At 37.9% G+C, this 19,354-nt stretch overlaps 1 protein-coding gene across 1 annotated transcript; it reads right to left on the bottom strand.

Annotated features, from left to right (window-relative positions):
* Positions 1-14,165: 14,165 nt before the first annotated feature.
* On the bottom strand, positions 14,166-17,963 carry LOC149262608 (putative BTB/POZ domain-containing protein At3g49970). Its single transcript, XM_089424952.1, has 3 exons — positions 17,031-17,963; positions 15,712-16,893; positions 14,166-15,265 (listed from the first exon to the last, which is right to left on the bottom strand). Exons 1-3 carry the CDS (start codon positions 17,391-17,393, stop codon positions 14,351-14,353), a joined length of 2,460 nt encoding a protein of 819 aa, XP_089281078.1. The 5' UTR covers positions 17,394-17,963; the 3' UTR covers positions 14,166-14,350.
* Between the last annotated feature and the right edge of the window lie 1,391 nt (positions 17,964-19,354).

Here is a 19,354-nt window from a genome sequence, read left to right on the forward strand (position 1 = left end):
TAATGCGTACATTGTTTTACAACATAGTTAATTAACTCATGAAAGTTGCATTGAATAATATGCTAGTGATACATATTTTAAGGATATGTATATGAAACATTAACCAATGGTGCCCAAGTAGAAGAATTAGATTATAAAGTACATTATTTTTTTTATATATCTTGGTAAATTGTGTATTCCACAAGATAAAAGAGTGCATGTAATTAAGGAAGCACATACTTCTCTCATCCCTAGTCGTTTTGGTGTAGGAAAAATAGTAGCTTCACTACAATGTTATTCTTATTGGACAAGTTATGTAAATGTGTCCAAATGTGTAAAAGGATGTGGCATGTGTGCCACCAGAAAACCATGTAACAAAAAAATGGGTTTGTTCACAGAAAAGTGTGCTTATGGATTATGTAAGGGGATTTCCTATGTCTAAGAAGGTTTATGATTATTTTTACGTTGTAGTGTGTAGATTCAACAAAATGTATATCATGGTTCCATGTAAGAAATAGGTGATAGGAGAAAATATTGCACATTTGTTCTTTCAACATGTTTGGCTTCATTTTGGTTTTCCTACATCCATTGTATTTGAACGAGAATTTTTCTTTCTTAGGGAATTTTGGTCAAATTTGTAGGAATTAATGGACACTAAGCTTGAGAACACTACTTTTCATCCATAAACTGATGGAAAAACATAAGTGATCAACAAGATAATGATACATTTACTTTGAAGATATTGTAGCAAGCACTCTAATATTTGGTATGAGAAACTATATTATGTACAAAATGTTTATAACTATGTCATACATCTCTACGCAAAGGTCTCTTTTGAGACATATTTTTTGTATTTTCCTAAGTCTTATTTGGAATTTACTCTTAGGCAAGATTTAGTGGAAGAAGGACACAATGATGCAGACAAATCCAAGACATTTATTCAAATTATCTAATTGGTTCATCAAGTTGTACAAGCGCAGTTAGAAAAGAGGCAAGCCAAGTATAAGGCTAGCGATGACAAGATCAGGTTTGTCATTACTTCCAAGTTGGTGATCAAGTTTAGTTGTGCATCAACAAAGAACACTTTAAAGGAAAAAGCAAAATGGTCACACTAATTAGGTATGGTTATGTTGACGGTGTTGGACTCGCCAATATTCAGGGGATCTCCCCGGTATGGATTCCCAACTAGACCTCACACCGTTTGGTGTAGGCGTCCCATCCGGTACGATAACCCAGTTGCCATTATCTTAAAGATATGTCTTAGCTCTTGCTTGTAAGCTTGTGAGAGCAGTTTGCTTTGTCTTCGAAAAACGAGGTTTGCGTGCCTGGTGAGTGCTTAGTGTCGCTTGTGTCAAAGTTCTTTCACTGTAGAGGGAGAGGGTGGAAGTGAGTCTTAGGTTGAAAGTGAATAGTCTCAACTCTACTAGAGACACACAACACAATAGGACATGCACAACTTCCCGAGTATTCCACGCGAATGCGGCAGTCACAAGCACAAAGTGAACAGATAGCACACACAACACCCAGCGGAATAGTCCACACGAGTGTGACAGGCGTTATAACAAGTCTACGAGAATGAATCTTTCGAGTGTCCAGCAGGATAGCCCACACCGGCGAGACAACATTAGCAACTGATACAACACATTTCCAACAACATATGTACTAAAACAACCGAAATAGTTCAACTATCTTAATACAGGTTAAAGCAACATGCATTACAAGTGTTCAAAGAATAGTCTTATAATAAAATAAAATACATGTGTGAAAATGTGGTGGCCTGTTAACAGACATGAATTAAGCGAAAGTTCCAAGACACATTTGTACACCATTCCATAACTAACCCCGATAGTGGTGTGTTGGAGACTGCTCGCTCCTCAAAGAAAATATTATATGCTCTCAAGTCTATGTGAGAGGAGCCAAGGTGAAAAAGTCATTTGCATGTACAAATAAGGGGTATTTATAGCCAAGGGTAAAACTAGCCCTTGTGGCTGTTCGACTTCCCTCATGATTGTTTTACTTACATGACTCTTAAAATTTCCATGACTCTTCAGATTTACATGTGGGTCTCTTGGACTTCCACGTTACATTACATTGATTACAACAGTGTGGCCTACAGTAGTGATGTGGCCGAGATGACTCATGACATGACTCGACACGATAGAGATGGTGTGTTCATGTTTTTGGTGGTGTGCATGTCGAGTTGTAGTGCTGCTGAGTGATGGATGTGCTCTTGGTGTATCATAGCTTCACCTCTGCATGGCAAGGTGTGTGGAGTCTTCGATGGTCTTGGTGTTCGCTTGATGTTGCATGTGCACGTCGCTCCTTCACTTGTACTTTTACATGCTTCATGTGTTTGTCCATTCGCGAACAAGTCTCCTTGCATGAATTCCTTTTTCTTCCGCTCGTGAAACAATCTCTTCGCATGCACTCCTTGTTCATCCCGTTCGTCGTCGCATTATGTCTCATCCATGTACCTATATATACAATTTCTCATGACGAGACGACATCAAATCCATAAATCTCCTAGTCTACCATGATGCATTGTCGTTCGCTTTCAGATGCAGGTGACCGGGAGAGAGGACAAGGATCTTAAACTGTGCAAGGCAAATTTCACGCTGGGATGCAGCTCCAAGCACTATTCATGAAAATTGCGCAGAGGTCATTGGGAGGCTAAGATGGGAAATCCGGATCAACAGTGACTCTCCGCGGGATCTGACTCATTTGGAGGGCAGATCTGCATAATTTTTTCAAGGAGACAGTGCAAGCAACAGGTGGAGACTGACAGCGAAAACTGCGCAATTTCTTCGTGAAGTTGGCAGCGAGCTGCAAGAGGGTGATCACAAAAATTGTGCAATTTTTCTAGGGATTTAGTAGCGGCCTGTGGGAGGCTGCTGAATAAAATTGCGCAGAGCTAGGAGGCTGGCCTACTGGACATCCCTGCGCAGTTTTTGAGCCGAGCGGGATGCTGGGAAGCTGGTAAACTTCTCATGAAAACTACGCAATTTTCTGAGTGAGCAGCAGGCCGGCTCACTGGGTGGCTAGTTGGAAAAACTGCACAATTTTTTAGGGCAGTGCAGTGACAGACACAAGGTGTCTGTCCAGCACGTCTGCATAGTTTATTCAGTCAGTAGAAGCAGGCATGCTTGGTAGCTTCTACTCAATTTTTTGGAGTGAGGCTCGGGGTCTCTACCTAGTCAAACTCTGTAGTTACCAGCTGGAGGATCGATTGATGTGCTTACAGGCAGCATATTGAGATGGCTTGTTGGGAAACTTTTGTGTTGTTTTAGGCGACATTCGGTTGAGTTGATTCCAGGATTACGCAGTGCAGACTACCTAGGAGGCAGCGTCAAGCTCTACGCAATTATGGGCAGCAGTACATGATTGCTGAGAGTTGAAATTGCGCAATGCATCTCAACAGACGTCCAGTTGTTGGAGGATGGTCCAGTCGACAAAGTTTTAGCAAAATGACTAAGTGTGCGAACGAGAACTTGTGCATGCACGAACTTGCGAACACACACTCAACATGACTCGACGACAACACACCTTGAACCATCAAGACAACATACACTCAATGTGACTGACCGATGGGTGTGAGCGACAAGCGTGACACTTGAGATAGACATTCGGACGACCATGACGACACTTGCATGAGAGTGCTTACAACATTCTGTGTGAGTGCGATAAATGTTTACATAGCGATCACAACTCAAACACAACCTTCAACATCACTAGAAAAAGGTCGCAAGCATGAAATAACAATCAACATGTCGAAGACGAAAGTTGGTTGAACAAGAGAAAAGAAAGCAAGATATGTAGAAGAAAAACATACACTGACCTTTCGTGTTTGTGCACATGCATGTTACTGAGGACATGATGATATGACATTGACAAGTTTTCCTGCAAACTCAACTAAGAGGTGTACTTCAGAAGGTTTTCTTTACTTACCATACTTACCCTCAAGATGATCATGAATCCGACGAAGTTTGCATGTGGTCCTGATCTTTTCCATTACTCAGTTCCTTGGTCCTTCTCCTCAACTCATTGGAAGCAATTTCAGCATGTCACCTTTTCCTGTAGTCACTGAGAGGTAGATCTGCGCAATTCAGCGGACAGTGACTGTTGTTGGGATGAGGCCCGTCTATGTAGTTTCTGCATGCAAGATAGACAGGGCATCTTGGACAACATTGCGTAGTTTTGAGGCACGGGACACTGTTGCGGGGTGGGGGTCCTAGGAGGACACCTCTGCGCAATTTCTGAGTGCAGCGCAGCTGGAATTCTCTGCGCATTTCTAGAGAGCAGTGTTTGGTTGCGTAACTGCTCTGCGCATTTCTAGAGAGCAGTGTTGGCTCACTGACTGCTCTGTGCATTTTTGGAGAGCAGTGTTCGATGGGGTCTCTGCAGGCTGCAAGGTTTCAACTGGCAATGGAGGTTGGTGTCTTTGCACGTTACGAGGTTTCAGCAGGCAAGGGAGGAAGCTTGATGGTTGCAAAAGCAAAGCGCACAGTTTCAGGAAGTTGGATGAAGCTAGGTTGCTTAGGAAAACGGCTAAGTGTGAGATCAGTGAAACATATGTAAACATTGATAGGACTTGACTGTGATCGCACATAAACACTTAGTGACACAACGTAGACCATCCAAAATGCATAAAACACCGCTTGATGCAACAACCTTCATGACAAGAGTGCATGAAGTGAGTGTGAAACATGTCTATGTGATGACAACCACTCATGCGCACATGCTTTCCCTTGAAGCAAAACAACATTCCCTTTGCGTGAAAAACAACAACCCTTATGCCCAATGATGACACATGCTGCATGAAGATGAGAATGCGAGCAAATTTTAGGATCAAGGAGGGGAGCTTGAAATCATCAGCTTACCAACAAGTTAGCAAAGATGACCAATCGCAAGATCCAAGGTAGACTTCGAAATTTGTATGCGAACCAAAATTTTGGAAGGTGGTTGTAGCCGGTACAACAGGTTCCTTTAAAATTTTGGAAAACCTTGATGACAATGTTTTCTTATTAAAATTACCTCCATATATGGAAATGTATTTTGTGGTTAATGTTGAAGACTTGAAACTGTATGAGCCTCCTATGATCATGGATCTATGAAGATGGATCAAGGTGAGAATGTTCAAGTTTCTTTTGTTGATTAGTTGTATCTTGAGTATCTTGATGAGTTGTAGGAAGATGTTATTTTGAAAAAAAATGATGTTGGATATCTTCATGTTGGTCTAAAATGAATGCATCCAAGTAAAGAAAGATGGATGGAAATCGAAAAAGTGAGGGAGTTGTACCCTCACTTTCTGAATAAAATCATTTTTTTGTGGTCCAAAAGCTTCTTAGTGGGGAGGATTGATCCCAAAGAACTCCCACAACAGATCTAATTTGATGGTTTCAAATGATGATTAAAATGTTCTCATAACAAATATATCCCATCAAGAGATTTCTGTTGGACACCTAATCCTCAATGGGTTAGTGTGGAAGCTGAATGGACAAAAGGATTCCAAGAGACCTTGGGATGTGAAACCCAACGGTCACAACATGTACTATAAATGTAAATCATTTGTTAATTAAAATTGCACTCTCATGTTTTATCTTTCATATTTCTCTTGTTGTCCATGTGTGTTTAACATGGTATCAGAGCAGGGGATTGTTGGTCCTGCCAGAAGGCGACTGTCCATAAACGTTGTTGCCTCTGCCATATTCCATCTAGACTGTTAACGTTTTCTCTGCGAGCGTGCCCTGAATCACTAGTCACAAGTTCTATATGGAGCAGAGTTTTTGCAAACACTAGTCGATAATTAATAGTGAGCCTTTAAGGTCAGTACTGAAATCGACCTTTAGATATTGGATATCTGGTATAACAGTTGGAAGACCGAAGATTTAATTAATAGAGATTAAGACTCTGTTTGTCAGAATGTTAAAATCGATTAGTTTGATTTTGAATCTGAATGGTTTGTTAAGGCGGTGAAGTCTTATGGCGTAATTACATGAAAGGCGCAGACTTTTTAAAGAAAACTCAGTCCATTATGTATCGATTTTTAAAGCCAATTTAGTAAGAACGCAGCTTTTAGGATTGAGTGGTATGCAATCGAATATAAATCGATTGGGCAGTTTTAAAATTGTATAAGTCTGCTTGATAAAATATGTTTATAATGCCAGATCGAATTGTGGACCGATTCCCTATTTTATTATATGGGGACGGCTTTTTGTTAGCGTTGAAGGTTTTGTATTGAGTGAAAATTGCAGATGGAGCGTGAATGAAAACAACCTGTTGAGTGGCAGAGGCGTTAAGTCAAAACGATGGAAATGGAAAAGTGCGTGAGGTAGATCAGACTTGGAAATTATTTATATTTGTCAGTGAAGGTAAAATCATGTGTGTAATTTGTGTTGTGAATCTGTAGGTGCACATTGCTGATATAATTCATTAAAACCGCATTGTATAGTTGAATGCATGAAGGCGCAACCCATATATTTATACATTTCAAGAGATCGAACAGATTAAGGTATGGTGGCGCTTGCATGAATTTTCATATAAAACTTCATTGATGTTGTGATGCATGATATCGATGTGCAGTGGTATGAATTGAGAAATTCGGTTCAAAAAATCGGTTGAACTCCTCTGCGTATCGGAGCGCAGGTCTCAATTTAGCATCCCACTGCCCTTGTAACTCCTTATGCTGGCATCCGCTAATTTGGCATCTGTTCATTACTGAAAAGAACATTTTATGTATCATTGATCTCCCCCACTCTTCTAAAAATAACGCTCTCCATTTGTTCACATCGTAAACCATCTCTGCATTCTGGAAATGTAAATAAATCATGACCTGACTATGACAGGTCCCAGTGCTCCCTTTGTTTCACTATTTCCATTATTTTGATGATTGTAACACTAAAATTGCGTCAAAGTGAGCATTGTAAATTGCATAGCAGCAAATGTTGTGAGAAGAGAAAAGGAAAAATGACCATCATAATTTCAGATCACCACCACAAGAGGAGTCTGCATTCTGGTATGTGCGATGAAGACGCGTTGAATATCTCAGTGCGTATATTATTCTCTATGTGTTGGTTGAACTCTGTTGAAGTACATGTGTTGGTTCATATACAGCATGGGAATGGAGTGTTGAATACAGCATTGAAAGTTGGCCCTTGGGAATGTAGCATGGGAATGGTGCATTGAAAGCCATTCCAGTATGCGCATTGAATGGTGAACTGCAGGGTTTGAACAATGGTCAAAAATGTGCGTGTTTTCTGTTCATTGTTTTAGTTTTCCAAACTAGTCGACCTTTCTGCAGCTTGGGGACTACAGCAATCCCCACATAGAAATATGAGGGCATAGACTCACTACAGAGTTCGAGGAGCAGTGCCAGACCATTGGATCATTGATACTGTGGACTGATCGTGATAATCTCTGTCACATGATGGTGAAAGATTCCAGGTAGGAAACATCGTCATGATATTTTGACACAAACCTGTGCATTATGAAAGTAGCTCCCGCGTCAAAATCTGTTGAACGTTGAGCGTTGTATAGTATATACCTCTGTTGGAGCGTTGTATTACGTTGATACCTTTTGATAAACAGTTTTTTGTATTACCTTAACGCTGCTCATTGGTCCATGCTGAATTCTTCCATTGTATTTTTGTTACGCTGCGTTAAACCTCAATTGAATGCGCTGTCTAGTGGAGCGTTGTCCCATATGCGTTGTCCCATACTTATTTGAACGTTGAAACTCTGCGCGTGTTTTGAAAAGTTGAGGAGGATGTCTATGTGAAAATAGCTGTGTCCGGATTTCCATGAATTTATTGCTTGGGAGTGAAGGGTTCTACTTTCCATGAAATTACTGTTTCAGAGTGGAGGGCTCCACTATCAGTTCGAGAATCAAAACACTTTGACTTACGATTGTTTTATCCAGAGGGACTGCTAACAACTATACAGTTTGCTAAGTATTTGGACATCTAAGGAGGTCTATCACTGTTGTTTCAGCGTGCTAGAGACTCATTCCAATGCCTATGACCTGAGTAAGTGTTGGAGCAGCATTCTAGGTCTGAAAGTCCTTGTTGGAATTTACTCTCATTGCTTATCTTCATTGCCAGAAAGTGGCAAGATCATAGAATTGTGTTATAATTGTTAAAGTTTTGATAGCCATCATTTCTAATTCGAAAGTGAAGGAGTATTTGAAGGATCCAAGCAAGTTTGCAGTTGCTGCTGCCCCAGTTGTGGTATTAAAACTCATTATAGTCTCTGTCTACATATATATGCATTGATTCCTTGATTCATTTGCTGCACATGTATAAAGGATATTGTTGTGTACTGTGAGTGGGTATTACTTTTCTGCATTGAGTAGTAGTTGTGATCAGTTTTTAAGGTGTAAATCTGACATTAACCAAAAAAAAAATAGCCATAATCAGTGAAGTATTAGAGTTCCTTAAAACTCTCATATTGTCTACTACTCATGATACATTAAAACTCAGCAAAGTTTCTCTCACAGACATTCAAGTCTGTCTACAAAATGCACAAGAGAATATTGAGTTTTTGCAGCTTGAGACAAAGCTACAACAGGAAGAATTACAGCAGTGGAGTCATCATTCTGAACATGTTTCTGTTCAGAACATTGAGACTGCAACCTATCAGAAGCAAGTCAATAATGTTACAACTGGTTCAGATTTTGTACCCAATAAAGCAGCAGTTGTACATGCAGATATAGAAACTCAGTCTGCACTTCCCAAGCCCATCATCAGACCTTGGGAACAGCTTGTCCACAATAAGCACAGAACTGGTCTTGGATATGACAAGGAATTGTCATTTCATATTCCAGACTACGCCAAGCCCATTCAGTTTCAGAGTGTTGGATTCATTCATGACAGTTCACACCCAGCTGTTCCAGATTCTGCCCCTCTTCCACGGCAACAACAACAGATTGTGAAATGCCAACACTGTGACCGAGTTGGCCATTTGAAAGATCACTGTTTTGATCTTCATCCATGTAAGCACTGTCATAAAACCACCCATTCTTCACATAGATTCTTCAGAAACAAACGTCCTGCAAGAACAAAGATTCATCTTGGATGGATCGCTTCTTGGCAATGGGAATCAACAGCCAAGAAGATATTCCAAACACATGTCAGAACTTGTTCCAAAGTATTGAACAATCTTGCAATTGAGTTTTCTCCATCATCTCACCTTGTATATGACAGGGGGGGAAATGATGGTCATCTACAAGCTTCAAAGTCACATCAAGCGAGCCTCAACCACAACCTGCCACACCAGTTTCAGAGTTGTAGCCAGAAACAAAGATGCCCGTGAACATGCCCTCAGTGGATAATCTGGGACACTTCCTCTAGTAAAAGACTTCAGCTTCTTGCCAGTTTCAAAAGAATTCCAGGAACAAAATTGAGTACACTTCCTCTAGCAGAAGATTTCATCTTCTCGCCAGTTTTGGATGAGCTCTAGGAATTGCATTAAGCATTCCAGAGTTGTTGGTCATCCTTAAACCATCACAGGTTGAGACTTCCCTTTTCAAGTTGAAGTTCTCCCTTTTATGCAAGGTGAGACCTCCCTTTATTGGTTGAAGGTTTCCCTCTTCAAAACAATAGGAGCACTTCCTCTAGCAAAAGACTTCAGCGTCTTGCCAGTTTTGGAAGAGTTCCAGGAACTGCATTAATCGTTCCAGTGTTGGTGGTCATCCTTAAACCACCGCCCTTTATACCAACATTTCAGAGAGCACATTCAGCCTAGTGCTGCCATGCATTTTTTTGCACATTTTGTATCACAGCATCTGGGACACTTCCTCTAGTAAAAGACTTCAGCTTCTTGCCAGTTTCAAAAGAATTCCAGGAACAAAATTGAGAACACTTCCTCTAGCAGAAGATTTCATCTTCTCGCCAGTTTTGGATGAGTTCTAGGAATTGCATTAAGCATTCCAGAGTTGTTGGTCATCCTTAAACCATCACAGGTTGAGACTTCCATTTTCAAGTTGAAGTTCTCCCTTTTATGCAAGGTGAGACCTCCCTTTATTGGTTGAAGGTTTCCCTCTTCAAAACAATAGGAGCACTTCCTCTAGCAAAAGACTTCAGCGTCTTGCCAGTTTTGGAAGAGTTCCAGGAACTGCACTAATCGTTCCAGTGTTGGTGGTCATCCTTAAACCACCGCCCTTTATACCAACATTTCAGAGAGCACATTCAGCCTAGTGTTGCCATGCATTTTTTGCACATTTTGTATCACAGCTCTCTTCTTGGACTCATACATAACCCTTCGGATTAAGGGGGGAATGTTGGACACCTAATCCTCAATGGGTTAGTGTGGAAGCTGAATGGACAAAATGAGTCCAAGAGACCTTGGGATGTGAAACCCAATGGTCACAACATGTACTATAAATGTAAATCATTTGTTAATAAAAATTGCACTCATGTTTTATCTTTCATATTTCTCTTGTTGTCCATGTGTGTTTAACACTTTCCAATGCAATACGAATGGGGTCAAATGGACACTATATGTAAAGTTATAGCATGTATAAATTGAAAACAAACCAAGAGTAATGTTGATATAAACCAATGACAAGTTAACACATTGATCAATAACATGATGACATGGACGATTATAAACCCAATATAAAGATTTATTAGCAATTGACACATAAATAAATTAAAAAGTTATTAGATAACACATAAAAATTAGTGATTGAGTTTACAAAGTATTTTTTTATTATCCTATCATATTATATTAAATCTCGAAATACAAGTGATTCAAAATATTATTAAATAATCTACCCTCATAAGTGCTGCAACAATCCATGAAGTCAAAACTCCAACAACCATCATTATTACAAATTAATGTTACATTGTTTTAATTTAATACATAATCAACCACGTGCTTGAAGACTTCATATTATTTGTGTTAGAAAGATTATCTCATAAAATTAGCACTATGTACCAAAATATTGTGCCATAAAACCATCTTGGATAATATTATATCATGTAATTTGAAGCATGACATCCTCTCCAAAGCTCTCACTTACCACCATACCATTAGCCATTACGTTGTTATATAATTGAGTGAATTTATTTTGAGAAAAGAGAGCAATGCTTTGTATGAAGAATAAGAAACATAAGTTTTAAGCGAGAAGATGCCAAAGGGAGTTGTGATATTACCACCATTGTATTCAATGGAGAACTTTGAAGATGCTTTTGCATATCCGAGGCTCTGTTGATATAAACAAAGACATTATTAATGTAATTTTCATTTTTTTAATGGATCAATTCTTAGTCTAAAATATATCCAAAAATGCAGTGCAGGAACAGTGAATAAAATAAATAAAAAATATTTATTTCATTATTATTGTTTTTTAATTACATTTATTTAAATTAAATTATTTATTTTACTTAATAAAAAAATAAAAATTATGATTAATATATTAAAACAATTTTCACACTAATTTCAAATGCATCCCAGAAAAACCCTACTTAAACGTTAGATGACGAATGGTTAATGAAAGTGAATGATTCCATCCCAAAAAACCCTACTTAAACGTTAGATGATGAAATAATACCAGTGGCTAATGAAAGTAAATGATTCCATGTTATTATTATTATTCGAAACATTCATGTGTATGTTTTATAAGTACATAAAAATGCACTCAGATTTTTCGAAACTCCCTGTCGCATTTGATACCTACCCGCGGGCGCACAGTTAGTTGTCATATTCACAAATACGAGGTAAAACCTAGAATACTAAAAGGTCCATCATTTGTATATTTCATCAATTTGACATGTCAACAAACATGGTCTGGACTTCAAGTTTCTCATTAGGAGGCTCTATGATCATGGCAATGAGATGTATATATTGTAAATAAAATATAAGAGGGGCACAAAGTTCATGATGCACTGTATTGCCTTAAGGGGCATCAAAGGTAGCTGACTTTTAACTCTGGGATGATGTAAAGAATCATGGGATTGCAGCATCTCCAGATAATCATGGAGAAAGATTGAGCAAATCCAGAAGCGTTTTATAACTTACAACCTGAAAATTAAAAGTAATACACCCTATCCTATTCTCCTTATAGAAGCAGGTCTTTCCCCTATTGAGAGCCTAGCTATGCTTAGGTTTCTGTTGTACAAGCACAAGCTCAACAACATAGACGATCATAGACTTCCTAAGCTAGCTTTAAATTCCAGCCAAAACCACCTAAGGCTCAATCGAGGATGGCATAAAGACACAAGGGCCTGGTTAAACTATTGGGAGATCAACGAGAATGATGCATTGCAAAACATAAGTAACATTAAAGATATTGTTACTTCTAAGTTCAAAGAAAAATTGTGTTGTGAGAAAGATTTAGTGTCCAAAAGAAAATTAAGTTATTATAAGAAGGTCATCAACTCCACCCTTGAAGATCAAAAGTATCTCTCTATTTTAATTAGCTCAAAGAAGAAAATTAATATAGCAAAGATTAGAACGAATTCTCATGAGCTCCATAGTGAAACAGGTCGTTGGGCAGTTCCTAAAACGCCATGGATGGAAAGGATCTGCCATATTTATGAGAATAGGAGCATCGAGAATGAAAACCACTTCCTCTTAGAGTGCCCTGAGTACAACCACATTAGATCTCAATTTCACAATCTTTGTTACAATACTGACCTTCCTAGCCTTTTACAATGTCAAAATTATAGTGAGCTCGGGAGGCTTCTCTCCAAGCTTTTTGAGCATAGGAATAAAATCTTAAATCAAAATAAATAATTTGTTTATTTAGGTCCAATAAATCATTGTTTGGTCTCAGCGGACGTTAACCACCATTATCATCAAAAAAATAAATTTAACCAAATATATTATTATAAATTTTTAAATTTTAAAAATAAATTAATATTAAATATTTCAAAATGATATAATAATAATGAGTAATATTCATGTTACTCATAGTATAAACTCAAAAGTATTTTCAAATGAATATAGTATAAAATTAAAAATATACTTATTCAGATATATGTTATTAATTTGTTTTCCATTTTTTAAATATATTTATATTTAAATTAAATTAATGTTATATTATTTATTTAAATATTAATATTAAAATTTTCACAAAATATATATATATATTTTGGAGTAAAAATGAGGATGAGATGGGAAACGGAGTGGATGAGGAAAATAATAAAGCTTCCCTATTTTTTCCCACCACCATCTCGTAAATCCCTTTTTTAATAATTAAAAATAAATACCACAGTGCACATTCAAAAACAACTTAAACTAAGATGAAATTTTTGACCTTCACTAACTTCCAATTTTTTACCAAATAATGAAATATAAATGCTTCCTATTCCAACCCCATTAATTATTTCATAAATACAAAATCATTTGAAAAACGACCAAAACCTGTACGCTAGGGCATTTGATCTAAATATCATTCTGGGTCCAACGTAATTATGCTACGTACGTTGTGTAATCGCTCATAATATATCTTCAAGTCATACTTTCAGATGTTCGTGAAAGTTATAAATTACTTGCTGCACATTTCAATAAAGGCTTACGCTGTGTGTTAAACTACGTACAGGTAAAACTGCACATTTCAATAAAGGCTTAAGCTGTGTGCTAAATTATGCACGCAGGTAAAACTGCACATTTCAATAAAGGCTTAAGCTGTGTGTTATTAATGATTTTTTGGGGGCTGACGCACGGAAATAAAGACATTGAAGGCTATGAAGGGATTTTAAAGTAGTCAAAATGGGTAAGTAAACGAGTAGTAAATATATTCAACATGGATAAGTAAATGAGTAGTAAATATATTCGTTGAATTCAAGGAAAAAAATAATGATTTTTTGGGTATTTAACTAAAAATTTAGCATGGAATTTATTTTTAAAATATTAAAATTTGAAATGTGAATTTTATTTTAATTAATAATTTTCTCTTTTAAATAAAATGGAATCATTAATTCACATAATATTCCGTGTTTATAATAAAGTTAAATATGTGCACATACTTGATATTATATGATTTTTACAGTTACTAAATTGGAAAGATAATAGGGACACGGATTATCTAGGCCAAGACTTTAGATCAGGGATCTGGCGAGTTCGGAGGATACGTTCTAAAAAATCCATGGCCGACTTTAGATCAGGGATCTGGGGAGTTCGGAGGATACGTTCCAGAACTCGCCAAATAAAAAATCCACGATCGACTGAATCCTATCGAGGATAGATAAATAAAACTCAAGTCAAGTCTCATTACATTACAATTGTTTTAATAATCCTGCCAATGCAGAAATGTCCATGCTATCTGTTCACAGACAATCGACTGAAATAAAAACAAGAGTCCTCACAGACAATCAATCGAAATAAAAACAAGAATAGATGTATCTAGATAACTATTATCTATATATATAATCTATGAGGAAGCACTGTGATTGCTGCGGCGACGCCTTCTTACGCTCTTTGTAGCAGCAACATAATGGCTCTTTGAATGCTTCGATCTCAGAATTTCTGAATCTACAGAAACGGATACAACCTGAGACTCTGACTGGTTAGGTTCGTGCAGACGTCTTGCGCCGTACCTGTCATTCAATTTTGCAGAGGACTGTGTTAATTCACACACTTGATTATTGCTACTGTCTTCCACAGTTTGTTTGCTTGTTTTCATACTCAATTTCTGCATAGACCTCACAAATGTACCCGTAACTCCAGTACTGCCGCAGCCCTTACGCACCAATGTCGGCTGTTTCAAACACATTGAAGAAACCGATCTAGTGGAGGCCTTTCGAAATTTCTCAGGCTGTGGAGGTGTTTCTTTAGTTTCGTCTACTACAATATATTTCTTCTGTTCGTGTCTCTGAGACAATCCAATGTCGTCCATATCATAAACATTATTCTTTCTCAATGAAGCCTGCAGGTTGATTCTCATCCGAGCTATTTCCTCTTCTAAGTTTCTTAGTCTGCTGCTTGTTTCGTGAAAATCAGCATTCAAATGGTTTTCCTGACGGAAAGCTTCGCCGCGCCTCAGAGTGTAGCCAGCCGACAAACTACCGTTTTCATTTTCACAGAAATTAGTATTGTCGATGCCTCTGGGAGGAATCTTTGGGGCCGCTGCAGGTAAATGCTGGTCTGCTTTGTTGATATCATTACCTTGGAAGTTGTTGAAAGCAGAACGTGCGTGCAACTGATGCATGAACATTGCCTGGACTATCATACGCAGAGGTAGCAGATCGTTCTGAACAGCGTGAACGCAGATTTGCTTCGATAGCTTTTGGCAGTTGAGCGTTCTGCATATATTTTGTCGTTCTTGGTCCGACATCTGTGGATGCGTCTGCGCACAAAAAAACATTCAAACATTAAACTTTTGTTGTTCCTAGGGCTCCAAATTAGATTTCAGTGGAAGTTCAAATAGATTGATATTGTCGAGTTCTTCAGACATGTACAAACTTTAGCTGCTGTTTAACTGCAGAGCCGAGTTCCAACGGCTAAAAGAAAAACAAAATGAACAAAAATCACTTTAACTGCAGAGCCGATTATCCAAAATCTTAGAATATAAAATCCGTCGGGAAAAAGAAAAACAAAATCAACAAAAATTTCGTTCCTCTTTAGAAGGAATTTAAGATCTTGAACTTCAAATCTTGGAGTTTCAAATCAGACAAGAAAACGATAAACAAATGATGAATTTTCAAGTATTTCAAATCTTGACAGTGATAAATCTGACAACAAAAGGAAAGTAAAGTGAAAAGAAATCTGAATCCTGATGGAGGTGAACTTGACCTTGAGATATATATGAATGGCCTTGTAGAGCCGATCATGCCAAAGGCGAGCTGATGACGGTACTGTCTGAATAAGGTTCAGAAATGTGAATGGAGAAAGCATTGGATCAAAGGCGATTTCGGCAAGGTATTCATCCCAGATCTTTGCAACAACAGAAACGCAAGGATTCGTGCCGCAGAGGCTGCCTTTGATCCCATCGTTGAAGAAAGAATCTTCTAAATCGTCCTTGCCCGTGCTGATATTCGATTGCTGTGAACTAGCTATATAATGAGAAACAATCCGCTGCATACTGTCTATTTCGGACCTGGATGCAAAAAGTTGTTCTTCGTCTGTCTTTAGTGGAAGCAGGAAATCTGTGACTGTAGCTTGTTCCAGCTGTGCAGCTATTCTTTCCTCCAGCTGAGCCCGGCACTCCGAGCTGGCGGTCCAAGCAAGAGCACAACGAAGGATCGCAAATAAGAAGCTTACAGGAAGAACATCATTGTCTGGGGGAAGAAGCCTTACGATGGACTCAATAACGCCTCTCCTTTCGGATCTTGAAAACACCTGAATTTCTTCGCAATCCAGAGATTTGTCATGAAAATTGCTACTGTAATCACCGGCCCTCAAAATGTCAACGATCCAGCGATCTACATAAAACAATAGCGCTCGACCAATGAATTTCTCCGGCATTCCCCGCCTGCGAATACAGGCGATTATCTGTCCAAAATAATCAAACGGCAGCGTCAACAGATCATTTATCCACCAGTCCTCACAGCTTTCCACAAAAATTTCTTCGTTTAGCTGATATTTTGTTTCAAAAAGGCCCATCAGCACCCTCATAGAAATAACCTCAACGCAGCTGTTTACAATAAGCATTTCTTCAGCCAGAGGATGAAGATTTTTACAGTTTCGGAGCACTTCAATCGCGTCTTCCTGGTTTTTCAGTATTACTTGGTTGAAATAAAACTCGCTTTGCTTGCAAAGATTACCTCTGCAATACTCTTCCGTCATCTCTAAAAACTCCGCAGCGCATCTTAGAGCAGCAATGTTGAATGGATTCATGAGAATCGAGGAGCCGTAGCAGTAAGCTGCTATCATTTCAAAAGTTTCCGCCCCACCAGGGAAGGTTTGTGGGAGATAAATCTCGTTCCCTTCCATTAGTTGCCGCTTCAAGAAACCGCTTCTGGAAACCAAGGGAAACTAGCCATTCAAAGCAACATAAAAAGATCAGCATTTTAGATCTTCCGTTTCCAGCATTACAAAAAGGCAAACATCCGATTAGTGTTCAGCGCAGATAAACGAAATTGAAATTTAATCAATTTTGAGCTGAAAATCACCTTGTGAAGCTTGAAACTGTGGCCTTTAATGTACACTGTAACAGTTGTTGGAAATCCAGTGGCTTCACCCCATGACCAGACGCTTCGTCGCAGAATCTCTTGACTAGCCGCGTATGCGGTGGCATAACGGCTGTTTTCCAGAAAAATGCAGGCGCCATCCTTTGGAAAAGCCAGATTCATGCCATTGTAGCCTGTGTTACTCATCGCATCCCCCGAAGGAGTTTGATGAACAACGGCTTCTTCATGATCTTCATATATGGTATCCACAACACCAACTCGCCAGCGGATGCTCCCTTCTGTCCTCCCATCGTTATCAGAAACACCGCCGTAAAAATCATCAGGGGAGCTGATCAGATCGTCCATGTCAACTTATGCCAACAAATCTTTAAAAACCCTGCAAAATCTTGGAAAAGCGTGGCTCGAATATACAGGGGCCTTTCACATTTTCTGCCTTGGAAAGGTGCAATTCTGTTGTGGAGGCAAAAAATCTTATTATCCTATTTTGCTTTGAATGAAGCAGCACAGCAATTTCGAAGCTTATTCTGGTCGGTTCTGATCGCATGTGGACTGCGTCAGGATTGACACGAAAAAGGGAGTTAAATGAATGAGTTGAGCGACTCCGTCACAACTTTCGTTGTCTTATATTAATGGCGTCTCTTCGCCTATTCAATGCCATGCCGTTCCCCTGCAATAATTTTATTTTACTTGTTTAGACTTAGTCCCTCGTTCTGACCATTTTGCTTGCAGGCAGAGCCAGGTTAACCATATTTGCAAGGTATCTGATTTTTCGTATGCAGGCCGGCAGGCTGGGTGGGTGAATATCCAGGTAAGTAAATCCTGAACAAGCTGGCATGCTGGCATTGGGTGTCGGGACCTCTTCGGATTTAATGAATATTGTAAAAATTAGAAAGAAAAAAATTCATAAATGGCACATCACTTTGCCTCCTTCAAGCTTCTTAGCGTCTGCGAAAGTGGGGAAAACAGATTGATTAAAAATGAGCAGACACTCAGTGACATAACTCGCATTGCCGGTACAAGCCAGCGACCACGGAACCTCCTAAGCGCGGATTCATGTCAAAATTTGTCCATAGTTTTATCCGTAATCGAGTACAACGGTTAGTCACCCGAAATATTTTGGGATCACACTTAATCTAGCGTAGAGTTAATGAAACATAGATTAATGAGGTGAATCTGGTGATTTTTTGAAATGCTAAAATGATTTCATTAATATTAATATTTATTCTCTGATTTTGAATTTTTTAGTTGATGGATATATTTTTATTTACTTTTTAATAAAAATGTTTATATTTAAAATTAAACATATATAAAATAAATTTATTTTAAATAAAATATTGTTTTTCCCATTTTTATAATCTTAAAAAATACAAATAAAAATTATTAATAATGAGTTATTTTCTTTTAAAAAAGGTTAAGTATGAAAAAATGATGATGAAAAGCTTTTTAACAAGGTGATAATCAAATAATTTTGTGATAACTATAGAGGATTTGTTTAGCATATATTTAGCATATATCATAATCATGCTTAATCATAAAAGTCTTGTTTTTTTTAGTAAATCTCATTAAATGCTTAAACATAAGAATTATGGTTTTTTTTAAATCTTATCACATGTTTAACCATAAGAATCATGTTTTTTTTGTAAATCTCATTACAAAAGAATAAATTGTCATAAATCTAGATGTCCTTCTTGAAGGGTGGTAATTTTATGAAAACACCATAAGAGCCATGAAGAGAATCTTCTTGCTTTATGGGGCTCTAGAAGCATACAAATCTAGTAAGATTTTATCCATTTCTTTTTATGTAGGTTAAGGTATTTATAATTCCTAAAGTCAACACAAGTATATTATTCTTGGTAAGGACATTCATTATTCACTTTATGTCTCATACCATGCAAAAATGGATGGCGTAGCTAATTTAGAGCATAATTCCTATGTCATTATAACATGAATTATGTTACCTTATCTATATAAGAAAATGTTGGTCCAAGCATTATGGTTGTAAATGATACATCTTGTTACTCTTGGGCTTGTATTAAAGTAGACGGAAAGAGATGTAAGGAGCATTCTCATATATTTGACACTTAAAATATCGTCACATTAATGCCAATGTTTCTAGAAACAAGAAAAAGAAAGTGAAAGATCATGATGGATAAATATGCATAAAATTGGGGAAAGGAGAATGAACATAGTAAGAAATTGTTGACTCAAAATTTTGAATAAATAAAAGATTACAATTCTTACAATTGTAATCCCAATTTTGGGTTTTGTGATACTGACAATGTCCATTTTATGTAGGTTCATCCATA

Source organism: Pinus tabuliformis, chromosome 6, assembly GCF_031772625.1.
Source record: "Pinus tabuliformis cultivar Carrire ecotype Pingquan chromosome 6, CPIR1, whole genome shotgun sequence".
In the NCBI taxonomy this organism is placed as follows: domain Eukaryota; kingdom Viridiplantae; phylum Streptophyta; class Pinopsida; order Pinales; family Pinaceae; genus Pinus; species Pinus tabuliformis.